At 44.1% G+C, this 16,350-nt stretch overlaps 2 protein-coding genes across 6 annotated transcripts in view; both read left to right on the top strand.

Annotated features, from left to right (window-relative positions):
- The window catches only part of AGBL4 (ATP/GTP binding protein like 4), a 1,510,388-nt gene that overhangs the window by 1,260,720 nt on the left and 233,318 nt on the right, over positions 1-16,350 (top strand). The window lies entirely within an intron of this gene.
- Positions 1-16,350, top strand: part of BEND5 (BEN domain containing 5) — a 50,545-nt gene that overhangs the window by 19,729 nt on the left and 14,466 nt on the right. For both annotated transcript variants that reach the window (XM_030942937.1, XM_030942938.1), the window contains exon 4: positions 15,630-15,778. In XM_030942937.1, the coding sequence (XP_030798797.1) occupies positions 15,630-15,778 (149 nt within the window). The remainder of the gene's footprint in view (positions 1-15,629; positions 15,779-16,350) is intronic.

Raw genomic sequence — 16,350 nt, 5'->3', positions numbered from 1 at the left:
AGCCTGAGATGTCTAAACTTGTTTTGGTAGGAATTGAAAGCATTGGAAAGCTTTGAGCAGGGAGGCACATGACCTTAGGAAGATGAATATGAAGATGTATAAAACTCCTTTGGTTTGCTCACAGAACTTTAAATAGGTTCTTATATTGCACTCTATTTTAACTAATCAGGTTTTCCAATCTAAAGTGGTTTAGAAGCAGGGATCGAGAAATCTGAGAGGCAGCAGCCTTGACTGCCAGAAGAAATGACTGCCTACCAGAGAGAAAAAGACAGAAAAATGCTTTCAGAACATAAGAATCCAGAACTGTAAAAGATAGAACCCAGTCAGTATTGAGGAAATCAGTATAACACAAGTTCATTGCCTCCATAGCCCCTGAAGACAGTAATTGATAACTCTGAGTCAGTGTGCTTTGCTTGAAGAAGGTGGTAATCTAGTCTAGGAATATCCTCAAAGTTTAAATAAAATATGGTCTTGCCCTTATGAAGGTTTTCATTATCTAGATAATATATTTAGATATGAAGCTTCATTCTTCTTTGATTTATTCTTACCCTAATTTACTTATATTTGTAGGTGTCATTTGCTTCTTAAAGTATGTCCCCAAGGTAGCGTCTCAGTAGATCTTTGGATGGCCCAAGGAGTCAGTAGAGAAGCCTTTTCATGCCCTTGTCATAGAAAAGGAAACTACATTGGGACTTCCCCAGAGTCACTTAGGGAGGCAGAGGTAGAGTTCTGTCTCAACTCTAGTCACTCAGTTCATAGGCTGGAGTTTGTCTACTCCCGAACTCTACCATTGCTTTGGCAAGTCAGTGTCCCAAATCATAGTCTACAGAAGTTCACAGGGACACGAAAAGTCGCATATGGTTTGCAGCTTCAAAAGTTAGTAAAGTTCTTTATTAAAATAAAATCTCAAAGAGAAATCATAAATGTAAAAATTTGTAAAAGCTATATTGTTCTTATAGCGGTGATGGGGGATGGGGATAACTGAAATTTTCAGAGCGGAAAAGATGTTTCCCAATCTTAAAATGAACAATCTGTATTTTCAGTGTGCTTTGTATGCTATGCCTTTTATAAACTTCTTGGGGGCTTGTGGGGAAGTACACCAAAAACAGAAATTCTTCGTACTTAATTCAACTCCCAGGGAAACTACCTGTTTTTCATGATTATGAACTGAGTTTAAACTCCAGAAACCACTCCTGAGCCTCTGGGGTAGTAAGATACCCTGCATTTTACATCTTTATATGCCTATTTTAGTCCTAAAACATGTAGAAAAACTTGACCTGAAGCATAGTTTCAGTGTCTTGATCTTTCTAGGCTCTCCCATCCCACAGGCCTTGAAGGCCATTGCATAGGCCAGCGGATAGCTCTTCCCTGATCTGAGTCACCATCATCATTACAATGGGTTGGACTCAACATAAATCAGCTGGAGCCCCAAGTATGCATAGGGCACCTACCCTATCCTCTCAGGACTGCAGGCATCCTGGAAAATCACACCCACTGTCCCTCATCTGTGAAAGCTTAAAAGTCTATTGATTAACACATGTTAATAGGAGAATGGTAATGTGCCAAGTTCCAAGACAAATCCACAAGAATAAAATAAAAGGGTCTCTACCCTTAAGAGGAGGTTGTATGTTTTCATGGCCTGGATTCAAATCCCAACTTCCCTACTTCCCAACTCTGTGGCTTTGGGAAGCTCATGTCCTTCCTTCCATTCTTCCTTCCTTTCCTGTGACCTTATTTTCTTCCATGAATACTTGCTGGTCTCCTGCTACATGCCAGGGATCTTGCCTAGTGTAAGAATTCAGTATATTTGCAATACAGACCTTGCCCTCTGCCCTTGAGGAGTTTAAAGTTTGATGAGGGAAACAGATCCTGAAACAATCAATGACAGGACAGTACATAAATGCCATCATAGGGACAAAACCATAGAGGACTGTGGGACAACAGAGGGGACTACCCACCAGATTTTGAGGGGTCAGAGAGGGAAGGCTTCCTGAAAGAAACAACTTTTAGGCTGAAGCCTGAAGGATGAATTTTTGTTATTGAAACAGGAATCAGTACATGGGGAGAGTGAGGAGCAATTTAGGCAAAGAGCGTGTATGTCTCTGACCCTCAGTGTTCTCATCTGTAAAATGGGAATGATCATATTACAGCCTTGTGACACACAGCATAGTGCCTGACATTCTGTTAATGCTTGATTACTGTTAGCTCCTGTTCAACATCATGTAATGGAGGAGCTAAGACAGGGTTAACTTTGACTTTTAACTCAGGCACCCCCAGCCAGTAGTTGGCTATATGACCTTGGGCAGGTTAACTAACTTCTCTGCCTCAGTATCCTCTTACAATATTGAAGATAAGAGGGGTTATATATGTTTGTTCATGTGTTTATTCATTCAGTCAGCTAACTTTGACCAAATGCTTTCTGAGCCTAGGAACTTGGGGAGATGCAAAGAAGACTAAGACATTGGGGAGTAGGAGAGGGTAGTGATGGAGGTAAACATGTTATTAAAACACAGAGTGCCAGTTCTGTGGGAGAGGTTAGCATCTGAAGGGAGAACTCTCTCGTGGAAAGTCTAGTAAGATATCCCCTTGCTGTAACAGATCCTGATCTATCAACACCACTAAGAAGGCAGAGAACAACCAGAAAGCAAATAAGAGACCCTTGTTTGACTCATGGCTTCACTTGCCCTCTGATAAACATATCCTGGCTTAGGGTTGATGTAGGGCCCAGGCTTTGCCATTCTCTGCCCGCTGGGCCTCATTTGAGTGTTGCTCCTGGAGGCATATCCTTGAGTATTTTTATTTGTCCACCTCAGCCAGGGGCCTAGCTCAAGGGCCTTTGTCTGGCTTGGGTGCTGGATCATTCACACCACAACAGGCAAATTCAGAGATGAGGGAGGCCAACAGGTCAGGAGGTGCTCAGTTTTCAAAAGAAATCTACCTACCTGAAAGAATCATTATTTACTCACCCACGTAGTGGAGTCCTACGAGTGGTAGATGGTAGTAGAGAGCAGCCACCTGGTCTTTTCAGACTGATGGGGACTGAGAGTGGGAAGCAGGTCCGTTAGCAGCTGGGAGTTATAATGGCACACCTTGAGGAGGCTGGGGTCAGAAAGGTGGAGCCACACCCAAGGGTGGGGGATAGCAGCAAGAGAGTATGTTTCAGAGGCTTCACTGAATCGTACACATCTTCATTTGTACACTTATTCATTCTTTCATTCATTCCACACACAAGAAAAGATGGGTTTAATCGGAAGTATTCCAACATGGAGTCATGGAGTTGTGAAAGAACTTAGGCTATAGACTGTTACCCTCATTTTGCTGATGAGGAAACAAGCCCAAAAAGTGTCACTGGCTTATTCCTGAGGGTCTCCTGACCCTGGTCCTGTGTGCTTCTCTCTGGACCCTCACCTGTATGACCTTCTTTAGCTCTTAGACTTCATTTTTCCCAACATGGGGGTGTCCCCTCCATCCCCTTTACTCCCCACAAAGGACATCATCTCTCTCTGTAAAACAGAACTTTCCTTGTCTGTGATCTTAGCATGGTAAACAACCCTTTCTGATGGGAAGGAAGTTTACTGTCCTCCACTGTCAAAATTAAATAAGGAAGCATATGTAATAACTTTAGCCCCGTGACCCCCATATTGTAAGTGTTCAATAAATGCCAGTCCCCTTTTCATTTTTCTCCCTTTCCTGCCCATCTTCCCCCAAATAAGTAAATGACAAGATGCAAAAAGCGTGGTGATATTCCAAGGTACAGATGTTTTTCTGTGTATATTCATTTATTCATTATTTTATTCAGTGAACAGTTATCAAGGGTATCCTTTGTTCTACGACTGGGTTAGGTGCTGGGAATAACGTAATGAACAAGACAGAGTGCCTTTTTGAAAAACAATGCACAAGTAGATTAGAATGGAGAGAATTTTAGGGGATGAAGGGAAGCAGAACAATAGAGACCCAACTGGGGGAGGGTAAGCCCCCATGTGTGAGAATGGAGTAAATTCTAGGGTCTCTCTTGGTTTCTCCTCAGCTAGATTCCATGTTCTTAGAAGGCAAAGTCCAAGGCTACGGTGTCCTCCCCAGTTTGTTACACTGTAAGTACCACTTAGATAGTATAATTCATTGTGGCGTGACTCGGGTAACATTAGTTCAAATAAGACTCTCAAGGGCTCTGTGAGGAATACAAAGAGAAGCAGATGTAATCCTTGCCTTCAGGATGCACACAAGTCTCACAGGGAATACAAACATGTACGCAGCATGACACCAGGCAAATAAAATCAGTGTTGTAATTGCAGGAGGGAGGCAGATGATGATATTAGATTTCGTGTGTGCTTTGTCAGGGAATATAGGCAAAAATGATGAATTCTAACCAGAAGAGACATAGATAACTAGAGTAATAACAGTAATTCACATGTACATGGCATTTTACAGGTTTCAAAGCACCTTGACATTTTTATCTCATTGGACAATTCTGATAGTCTTGTTGCAAGGCCAGGTAGGGATTATTATCTCCATTTTAGAGAGGAGGAGGCAAAAAGAAGAGATAATGTCCTGTTGGCTAGATCATAAGCTGGCTGAAAGTTTTGAAAAAGGAGAAAGCCATTGTGGCCTGCATATCTGTTTCAACTTTTTAGAGCTGGATCACTAACACCTTTGTAACCCTCTGGGTTTGTACCTTGTGTGCTGTCCAAGGTCCGTTAAAATACCAGCTTTGATCTTTAAAATCCTTTGCAGTCTCAACTGGCTTCTTTAAGCCCAGGTCTCTGATAGTGCCTTAGAAAAGGCAGCTAATGTCAGCCAAATGCTTCATGCTGGTTTTCTCCTGTACTGGAGACAACCTGGGCTTCAGCAGCAGATATTACTTGGGTTTGAATTTCAGCTGTCTTAATTTATTACCTGTGTAACTTCATGCACATTTTTTAACCCTTCTCAGGTCTCTGTTTTCTCCTCTGTAATATAGGTATCTTAAAGCTCACTACATACAGACAGGAGAACCAGCTCAGTAATTAAGAGCCCTAATGGGCTCTGAGGTCAGAAATACTAGGGTTTTCAATCCCAGCTCTTCCAAATTCAAATTTTGTTGCCTCGGGCAAGTTACTTAACTTCCTCAGCCTTGGTTTCCTCATCTGTACAACAGAGTGAATGATAGTATCAACTATTATGGTTTTTAAAAGGAGCAAATGGGTTGGGGGCAGTGGCTCACACCTGTAATCCCAGCACTTTGGGAGGACGAGGCAGGTGGATCACAAGGTCAAGAGATCGAGACCATTTCCTGACCAACATGGTGAAACCCCGCCTCTACTAAAAATACAAAAATTAGCTGGGCATGGGGGTGTGTGCCTATAGTCCCAGCTACTCGAGAGGCTGAGGCAGGAGAATAGCTTGAACCCAGGAAGCAGAGGTTGCAGTAAGTAAAGATCATGCCACTGCACTCCAGCCTGGCGACAGCGCGAGACTCTGTCTAAGAAAAAAAAAAAGAAGTAAATGAACAAATGCAGTAAAGTCATCTGCCTAGAGGCCAGCATATAGTAGGTGCTCAGTAGGTACTGCATCAAGATGTAGAATCATTTGAAGATGTGCATGAGAAAATGTGTTATATAGTGCTTGGCACATCATAGGCACCCATTGTCCTACAGCAGAACACAGATGTGATGGTCTGGCATGTCTTAATCTTTGGTCAACCCTGGATGACTCCTAGAGATTTCCTATTTCCCCTTGTAAGTCCTTAGAAATCATATTTGAACAGTCTATTTTACAACCATGCCTGGACTTGATTTCAAACTCACTGGTCTGTAGCTTATAGAATTTGTCCATTACTACCCCCAACTTTTCCTGGGCAGAATTCCATCTTCCCATCTCTAGCTCTCAACCCCCGCATTTGACCTCCTGGATTTTTTTAGACATCACTAGTTGTGGCTCAGTCTTCTCTTTGCCAGGACTCTCTTCCTGGGGCCTGTTTGTCTCAGAGCTCTTTCCCGTCTCTTTCAGCCTCAGTTCATTCTCACAATGAGCAGGAGTACTATAAAAAAGTTGGACTTTGAGAAAGGCCCAAAGCAGATGGACAAGAGCCATTTTGTCTAGTTACGTATTTACATCTGCCTTGTGGAGGTGAGGCCCAAGAAGCCCACAGTCTGCCTGCCGGTTTACAGTTAGTGGTAGGGCAGTTTCAAAAACTATTGTACCCTGCTCAATTCAGATGGCAGGAAGAGATCTAGTAGTAAGAAGTGGAGTAGGTTCTCTGAAAAATATTGATCATCATCTACTTTGAAGGACTTTTTTTGAACTGTTGCCCAAATTAGAATTAGCCACAGTTTAAAATAATCCTACATTATTTTAAAAGTTGATTTCAGGGTGGCTGAACAATTCAGGACCCTCCTTTCCCTTTCTTCCTAGACTCCGTTTTCCTGGGGGCAGTGGGGATGGGGTTGAGGGACAACTCCAGGCTGTCCCTTTTCTAACAACTTCCTAGGTATTTAAAACATCCAGAGGAAGTTGCTAGGCTTTTCCCCATTGTCAGAATAGGAATGTGTTTCTCCATTAGAGCAGGGTTTTGCCTTCCATATTGCCATGTAACAGACTTGTTTTCTTTTGGATTTGCCAGTCAGGAAATGGAGGTGGGAAAGTGTTCATTACAGGCAAAGCCTGGTCTCTGGAATACCTGCTTTGGACCAGACACTAAATACTTTCCATATATAAAACAACCTCAGCAGTGGATAAAACAGGCTCAGAGAGATTAGGTGACTCGCCTGAGGTCACACACCCAGGAAAGGGTAGAACCAGTTTTCAGAACTGAGGCCCCCTTCCTTTGCCATGCATCAGGCAGTCTGATCACAGAGTCCCTCAGCCATGTGCTTCTGTGGCACCGTCCCTTTTGCCTGCCTCCTGATTAGGCCTTCTTTGTTGGCCATTATACCTTCCAGTACTGCTGTGCATTCTGTGACTGCAGGACCCTTGACCTGTTAGATGAATATTTCCTGCTTAGTTTAAAAGCCCACCACATCTTCATAGTTTCAGCCTTACCAGGCAGCATGGCCTCAAGATACCAACCAGATAATTCCTGGAGTTTTCTTAGAAATTGTCTCTTTAGAGAGAACCCAGTTCAACCTTTCACCTCTATCTTATAGATGGACAGCTGAGGCCCAGAGAGTGGAAAAGACATATGTATTTCTTAAGAGTCCTAGGACCTTAGTCCCATAAGGAACCCCAGAGTTCACCTCGTCTAGCCTCCTATACATGACAAGAAGCTTTCTTTAGTCTCCCTGCCATGCAATTACCCAGCCTCCAGTAACATTCCCCTAGAGACAAGATGCTCACTCACTTCCTTCCAGTGCAGCCTGTCCCATTATTGGACAGCTCTGACTGTAGGAAAATGTTTTTGTGCAGGGAACATTATTGGATCCTTCCTCTGTTCCGAGCCCTGTGCTAGGCATAGAGACATCAAATTGTTAAGCCCCCCTTGTGACCTTAAAGAAGTCACAGTCTCATCAGCAGACTGTGAGGTGATGCAGGGTGAGCCTTACTTTGGTCCTGAGCTCTTGGGATGTTGGGGAAGGATACAAAAGAGAGCTCCTTACATGGCTGGGGTAGGAGAGTTGTGGATGGCTGCAGGAGGCCCCAAGTTAAGGGACTATCTCAGGCAACAGGAGAGCCTAAACAAAGGTTTGGAGTTGTAAGAGAAGCTGGCTTATTCAGGGAATTGAAAGTAGTTCTGGTTGGACGGCACAGTGAAGGGCTGCGTAGCAGGAAGAGATGAGGTTGCAGATATAGATGAGCGCAAGCAGAACTACCCCAGACCTTCCTGCAGGTGGTTCATGAGGGCACTTCCCCATTGGAGTGGCCTGGGGTGCAGTCCTTCAACTCCTGAGTTGCTGTTTTCCTCTGAGCCAGGTGAATCAATCAACAGCCATGTAGCAAAGATGTATCCCGTATGGTCCCTACTCTGGAAGGGCTCATGGCCTGAAGGGAGTATCAGCTGAGGTCAGGGGTATGGATTGATTTGTTGGACAGACATCCACCATGTGATCAAACTTTGCCTCCTCATAACTGCTGCTCTCGGGCACTCACTGTGCCCACAGTGGTCCCTCGGGAACCTGGGAGCAGCTCTTGTGCTACCCACCCCACTTATTCCCACCACAACTCCTTAGCCCCCAACCCAGCCAACTCTGGTCCATTTTTCATGCATTGAGCACATGTGTGGGCCTTCAGTGCTTCTCTGACAGGGCGTTCTGCACATATCCTGCCATGTGGATACTCTCTGGGCACAGATAGTTGGGCAGGAGGAAAGTAGAAGCAGCACAGATGAAGAAGCAGTCCAGTCTTCCCTGGCTACCAGAGGATAAGCTCAGAGCTTCTAGAGGTGACACCCTATTCCCCTTCCACCACACCCCTCACGATTGTGGAGCTTTTCACAGACCCCCAAGGAATGTCTGAGAAAATCAGAGACGAGTTGAGGGTCACACAGAGTGAGCATTAGGCAAGAAGCTCTGAAAAGTACAGTTCACTGAGGAGGGGCAGGGCAGTGGAAAGAGCTGTCTTTGGAATCTGACGACTCTGAACTTGAGCACTCACCACCTGTGTGACTTCTGGCAAGTTATTTTACTGCTCTGAGTCTTTACGGAGATAATAAGGTCTATTTTGTGGGATCATCATGAGGATTAACTTCTTTCACTAAACACATGTTTAGTGAGTGTTCTGTATGAAGGACATTGTGCTAGGTGCTGGGGATATAGCAGCGAACAAGACTACTCATCCCCTTGGTGTTTATGTTCTAGTCAGGGAGATGTTAAACGATCACCTGACAGTGGGCTGAAAATGCTACAGAGAGAAAAAAGAGAGATACATTTGATATAAGACACTTAACAAAGAAGACATTTGTAGGTTTCAGCCACCTTTCCTTCTCAAATACGTCATTTGAAATGGGCATCTGCAGTTCCTCAAAGTCGGGGATAACCTTGACCCCCAAGACTGGGGACCCGGGCCTGCTTGTTTTACCTCTTTCTTCCTGGGTGGGCTTCTCCCCCTTGGAGCGGGGGCTCTCTCAGATCCATTTCAACTCTGCTGCTCTGTGGTTCACATTCCCCGAGGGTGTGGCCCCACTTTGGAGGCATCTTTGTGAGCCGCTGGGATCTCACCTAATCCAGGATTCATGCTAGAATTTTTTTCTCTTGCCTCTGCCCAACAAAGTCTGCTCCTGCCCTCACTCGAAGAAGGCACTCGGAAAATGGAGAGAGAGAGGACCTGAAGAACCCCGGCCTTGCTACTCCCCCACCTCCCCAAGATGTCATCCATCCATCAGAGCCCCAGTCAGAGATCACCACTTTCCTGAAACCTTCTAGGATCCCTTAACCAGCAGTGATCTCCCCCTCCCCAAATTCATGCAGATCATCACGTTGCACCCTTTGTGCACAGTGAGCCTGTGGTTTGTGCCACTTGCCTTCACCTTATGAGAACTACCCCACCCTAGGGTCTCATACCCAACAAGCTCCTCTCATCCTCCAAGCCCCAACACAGAAGTTTGTGACCATCCTTCTGAAGATTTCCTAGTTTCCTCCAGAGGCAGCACCCTCTCCTTTGCTTCTGCCCCAGTTATTTTCCTAATGCTTGTTAGCCATATGGGTGGTGGCAGTCTGCTGCCTGTCTCTTTCCACTGATAGACTGTGAAGCACCCACTTCCACCTAGCCCAGGGCTGGCACTCAGCGGTACTTAGTAGATTCTCACCAAAGGAATGAAACCAGATTTGTTTGTGTTTCACTGGAAGCCTAATGGGGCTAAGAAACAGAAGCACAGCTACAGCAGCAGGTGAGAGCAGCTGATGACTTCTGAGAGGGTCTGAGAAGGTCCACAGAGGGGGATCCTCCTACCCAGCTCCGGAGGCATCTTCCCTAGTTTCTTTCCAAGGCCTTTGTTTAACTCCTTCATTGTTATGTAGCTGTTCCCATGCCCAGGTCCTTCTCAACAGTAAAATTATCTCTATTCTGCCAAGTCTAGTACTCCCTGTGCCACACCAGATGTTCTGTATGCATTTAAGAATTTTGACTTGATGTACTTTGCATTTTTGAAGAAAATAGGATGGTACTTATTGCAGAGAAGCTTCCTATATACTTACAGAAGTAAAAGGATTTAATCCTTTTTTCTAAAAAAATATATATATATAATTAACCTTTCTATTTCAGCTGAAATCGGAAATACTTAGTGTCCAAACACATATATGTTTGAAAAAATAGGTGATTTCTCAACCCAGAAGTCACACAAACATAAACATTTGTGTTCATCAGAAAGAACAGTATTAGTCCAGTTAACGATACAACAAGAATAGAAAATCGTGTAATTTCATATATTTGTTGCCCCAGCAAACACTTACAAAGACCCTAACTGTGTGTCATGCTTTCCATTTTAGGGAAAAAGCCAGTAGGGCTTACAGAGGTAAAGTAAATAACAGAACCAGGATCTTTACCAGGTTTTTCTGACACTAAATCTATTGCTCATCCGTTAAATCAGAGTTATTTGTATGCTCTATAATAGTGCTTCACATGTTAAATCTGAACTTCCCCAGAACAGGAACATACTTTGTCTCTGGGTCCCCAGTGCCTCTTACAGAGCCAAGATCTTGATATGCAGTCAGGGGTTGTGAGATGAATGGGTTCATGAATGATTGAGTGAAAAGACAAGTACTACCTTTCATACTTTTAAAAAGCTTCCTTTACCCAGCTGAGAGGTTTCTTTCCGTGGAAGAGATATTTTCCCCCAAATAAACCTCAAGTGTGTGTCAATATCGGAATGCAAATGGATCAAAGCCCTTTTTTAAAAAAAAAATTCCTACTCTTCCCACAAAGTGAAAAAAGTTCCTTTGTTACCTAAAATATCTGCACCAGATTGTACAATGCTGTCTCTTAACGCAAGTGCTTATTATTGTGGCTAATTTGGTCACATGTGTTTGAGGGAGAACAATGCCCCAGAAATTTTTTAAAAGCAAAACAGCAATCTGAAGCATTTGTTGTAATGAGATGTAAATTGCCAACATCAGTAGTGGAGCCGGCTAAAATTTGCAATGAAGTGATTTTCCCCCCTCTTAAATTAAAAGCACTAGGGGCCCTCCCTGCTCTCCCCGAAGAGAACACATGCTTTTTTGTTCTTCTTCTTTCCGATCCTGTAATGCTAAACATTGCGCTCTATTGATTGATTCATTCCTTCATTCATCTGCCATTTTGCCCACTTCTGTCTGTTTTGTGCCTCAGTGCTAGGCTCTTCCAGAGACATCAGCAGCCTGCATGGTGGCTTTTGGTAACCCCCATTTTGCAGGTAGGAAAGCTGAGTTGCAGAGAGGTTAAGATGACCTGCTTTAAAGTCATGAGCTGGGATTCACACCCAGGTCTCCTGAAAAGTCCCTTTTAAGATGTACCTTTGGCTGGCTTTTCAAGCTGACCTTCTGTAGACGATATCCTGGAAGGAGGAGGCTGTTGCGGAGAGCTTTTGCCAGGTGTTAAGCAAATGGTGCTGACTGAGAAGTTTAGAAAATAGTTTTGCTTGAGAGCCAAGATCTCAGTGTAGTAGCTTCTATATTTGACAGAAGTGTATCAGTCCCGTAGGAGACCACTGTGAGCCATGAGGGGACCATCGTGAGCCTTGAGGAGAGTGGGTAGGCTGTGGAGTACAAGGACCTGCTCTGTGCTGGGCCTGTGCTAAGCACTAGGGGCAAAAGCAGAACAGCAGGGCCTCTGTTTCACAGAACCTATGGTTTAGTAGAGACGAACCTAAGCGCACAAGTGTGACTTGTGTGGGAGTGGGTGGAGAGGGAGTGAACAACTCTTTACCAAGAACCCCCTCTGTACCAGACTCTGAAATCATTGTTCCATATAAATATACGAATATATATATATACACACATATAATATATGTAGAGTTATCTGATTGAATCCTCAGTCTTGCCAAGTCACTGTTATCTTCCCTTCTTTCAGGTGAGACAACAAGATCAGAGAGGTTAAGCAATTATTTATGTGTACATTATCTCTTGAGGATAGAATGTGAATCAAGCACTGTGCCAGGTGAGCCCTGGTCTCTGACATAAAAAGACACAGTCCTTGGCTGCCCTCAAGCTTCCTCTCTGACACAAAAAGACACTATTTTTGACTGCCCCCTCCTCCTTTTGTAGGGGAGACAGATATAGAGATGAATGAGCACATCTGATTACTATGGTAGAGTGGGGACAGAGGGGTGGGGAGAGTCCAAAGGAAGGTGGAGCTCTACTACCCAAGAAAGATCACAAGTCAGCTAAGCAGTAAGTGGCAAACCCTATACTTAAACCCAGTATTTGGAGCTCTGTCTCCAAATCCCAAGCCAAGGGCTAGAGAGAATTATTTACTAGTCTTTGAGGGGATAGGGCAGCCTCATTGAAGAGATGGCATTTGAGTCAGGCCTTGCATCACTAGTGGAGTTTGTGTAGGTGGACATCTGTAGGGGCAGAATGTTCTGGACAAAAGGAATGGCACAAGCAAAGACTAGGAGGCAGGAAAGAATGGTGTATGTGTGGAGACGGTTAGGCCAGCCACTTTGCCTGGAATGGAGTCTGACTGTGGGAGGGGACCAACAGGATGGAGCCAGAGAGGTGACTCTCTCAACCCCTGCTCCCTCTGATGTCCCTTAGCTGTCCCTCTGTAGACAGTGTGATAGCAGAGCCCTTTGTCTGGAATTGTGCCATCTGAATTGTCCATTCTAACTAGATGCTTCTGATTTCTACTTAACAGCCCTGATTTCTACTTCTCGGACTCCAAGAAAGGTTATAGACATTCAGAACAGCCTCCCACCTGCCCATGCCTCTACCCTCAAGCACCTCTGCTCAGCAGCAGGACTTTACTTCAGAAGCTTTGTCCCAGCCCATTCAAGTCCCTCTCTTCCTCCCCTCATGTCATGAAGAATTTACTAAGAGCCTGTCATGTACCAGCACTTCCCTAGGCTCCAAGATGCTAAAGGGAGTAAAGCTTTGCTATTGAAGAGCTTTATAGTCTAATGTTGAAAACCGACAGGCAGATGATTGCAAACATAATTTGCTAAAAGTAGTCACAATGTAGAGACCCCCCTACCTGGGAGTGATGACAGTCAAGCCTCACAAAGGAGACACCTGAGCTATGTCCTAAAGTCTAACTGGGCGCTTGGCAGACAGATGAGGTAGTGTTCAAGGCCAAGACAACAGCACAGATGCCCGGAACAACATAATATTTGGGGTACCTGAGCAGAGGTGAATATTGTTGGGGGGGGGGGGGGCGAGAAATGACCCTAGAGGTAGAGAGGAGGCTGGTTGTTCTGGGCCTTATGGAGGCCATGGTGTGGGACTTAATTTTGAGGGTAGTGGGCAGCCTAAGCAAGGAAAGACAGGGTCATGTGGAAGATCCCTTTGATGGCCTTTATAGAGATGGATGGGAGAGAATCAACTGAAGTCACGGCTATACTGGATTCATTCTGCTGTCCAGCCTCTCATGGAAGGAAAAGGAGGCTTTAGAGGAAGGGCACGTTCTTGCTAAAGATGACTCTGAGTGAGTGGCTTTCAGGGACCTCTTCTTTTCAGCCTATTATTTTTTTTCTGTTGGCTGAAGGTCAGACCTAGAAGAGATTTCACACACCAACTCAGCCATGTGCTTTAGGGGAAATTTAAGTAATTACCTCTTCCCAGATCTGAGAAAAGATCAAATGCTCCACTTGAATTTGTTTGTGTCTCAAAAATGTAACCTGTGATCCCACACAGAGAGAAGAAACTTTGATATTTGCTTCTAAAACTTTAGAATTACTCATTCATTGTCGTCGTTGTTTTATTTACTTAGCAAACATTTAGGGAGTGCCTACTCACCGCTAGGTGCTGGGGACAAAGGAAAGAATAAGACCTAGGCCCAGCCCTTGAATAGGTCCTGCACCTCTTATTGGGAGGTGCTGTCAGAACGATTACGATGCTATTGGTCCTTTGCTCTGCCAACTTCTGTATCTGTAATTTACTCACCTGTGGTCACACAATTAAAATATAGCATAGCCAGGAATGGGACCTGAAATCTCTACCAGAAGGAGTCAAGGTCTTTTATTTGCACTGTTCTGCTCCCCAATCATCTTGCATTCAGCTTTGTGCAAGTTTCATTCTTAAATCTTAGGATACTACAGAGATTTCATCTTTCAGTTAGCAGCTGCCAGCAATTCAGAATTGATATTCTCTCCTGGGAAGCTGTATCATGAGGAATTTTAGTAACAAATTCACCAGGACCTTCACTGCCACCAACCAAAGTCTAGGATGTGTCAACTGAACCCAGAGTTGCAAGCAGATTGTTACAAAGAGCTTTAATATATAAAGAGCTTTGTACCCAGTTTTCCACATGGCTAGGATAAGAGAAGCCTGGTCTGTGAGTTCATCTGTTACTTAAGTTAACATGCACGGCCAGAGGGAGCTGCTGTGGCAGCAGCCAAATCTCTGATCTCAGTCAACTCCTGAAATGTTTGCATGGGGAGAATTTCCAGCATGTTAAATTATGTTGGCCTTTGAAGTTGTTCTCCCACAAAAGTTAATCAAGTCATTTGGCCTTATTTATCCATTTTCATACTGTTTCTCTGCCCTTTAGTAATCAACACACAATAGGTGATTTTAAAAAACAGTCAATTTTTAAAAGCTAATGGAGAAAAAATAACCCCTTTAGAAACTATCACCATTTATCTAGCTTCCTTTCGCTGTTTAAACTGCATGTAATTTGTGTTGATTGCATTAAAATAAAAATCAGAGTAGCTGCTGGATCAGGCAATCAGGGGCTTAATGTGTATTGTGTTTTAATTTCTTGGTTCAAATGCTCCTGTCTAGATACTAGGTCTTGGGGAGGGGGAGGCCTTCACATTTTTGCCCACACTTTCCTAAGCTTCCTTCTTCTGTTACGGCCTTCTCCACTGTAAGATACTGAGGTGAGGATTTTGGCAAATACACGATTTGCATATTCCAGTAATTGCCACCCCTTCTTCTCCAACCCAGTCTTAACAGAACCTCTTTCCTGTGCAGGAAGTTGAATCCCTGCCTTTCCATTTAGACAATGACACCCTGGAAGAGTGCTTCTCATTCAAACTTGATTAGAGTCTAGTCCACTCTTGTCTTCCAGTTTTCCACCTTTTTTTTTTTTTTTTTTTTTTTTTTTTTTTTTTTTTTTGAGACGGAGTCTTGCTCTGCCGCCCAGGCTGGAGTGCAGTGGCCGGCTCTCAGCTCACTGCAAGCTCCGCCTCCCGGGTTCACGCCATTCTCCTGTCTCAGCCTCCCGAGTAGCTGGGACTACAGGCGCCCGCCTCGTCGCCCGGCTAGTTTTTTTGTATTTTTTAGTAGAGACGGGGTTTCACCGTATTAGCCAGGATGGTCTCGATCTCCTGACCTCGTGATCCGCCCGTCTCGGCCTCCCAAAGTGCTGGGATTACAGGCTTGAGCCACCGCGCCCGGCCTTCCACCTTTTCCCTTGTGACATTCATGCCTCATATTATTTTCGAGTCTGGGTTTAAGTGTAGTTCAATGGACAAAAATAAGCTAGGATATTTTTGTGCCACTGTGTGCTGATAGATGCCTAGTTAAAAATATTTGCCTTTTATTTTCCTTGGAGTTCTAGACAGATTTCTTTTCTTAACTGCCTAGGTCCCGCCATTGATCTGGAAAAAGTAAAGTCAGAATGTCTCGAGCCCGAGCCGGAGTTACGGAGCACTTTCAGTGAGGAAGCAAATACGTCGTCCTATTACCCCGCTCCTGCGCCTGTCATGGACAAGTATATCCTAGACAATGGCAAGGTAGTGTTTTAAGCTCAATATCCATTCCCTGCAAGTGTTTGTTAGTCAGAGTAAAGGTGGAGAGTATGGTGGGAGCTTTCCAAATCACAGCTTGACTGGTTGGCCTCCTGGCCTAGCCCTGAATGACTGTTTCTGGAATTTGTGTATTATAAGTAGCGTAGCTTTGCTGGGGCGTTTTCTCTTCTTTCTTCCTTTTTTTTTTTTTCTTTCTTTTTTTTTTTTAATATTGAGCCAAAGCAACTATAAAAGTAAACTGACATTTTAAAATAGCTTACTAGTGAGAAAGATATTTCTTAATTCCCATGATAGTTTGACGAAACTTGTCCCACCTTCCTGTGAAACCAGATGCCTAAAATTTATAAGGTGAGCTGGAAATGAAGTATCTGATTTACAGATAACAACTCAGTTTGTATCCATTCACCACTTAGAAAGTATCTGTATGTTCTAAACCCTGTGCTAGATAACAGGAATACAGGGATGAATAAGACATACTCCCTTATCCCTAAGCCTCCTTCAAGCTGTATATGCAGCAGTGGTTAGCCCACAGTCCTAGGACCACATAGAACTCCTCA

Source organism: Rhinopithecus roxellana, chromosome 12 (genome assembly GCF_007565055.1).
Source record: "Rhinopithecus roxellana isolate Shanxi Qingling chromosome 12, ASM756505v1, whole genome shotgun sequence".
Classification (NCBI taxonomy): Eukaryota; Metazoa; Chordata; class Mammalia; order Primates; family Cercopithecidae; genus Rhinopithecus; species Rhinopithecus roxellana.
Note: the sequence above shows the minus strand (reverse complement) of the source record. Positions and strands in the feature narration are given on the sequence as shown.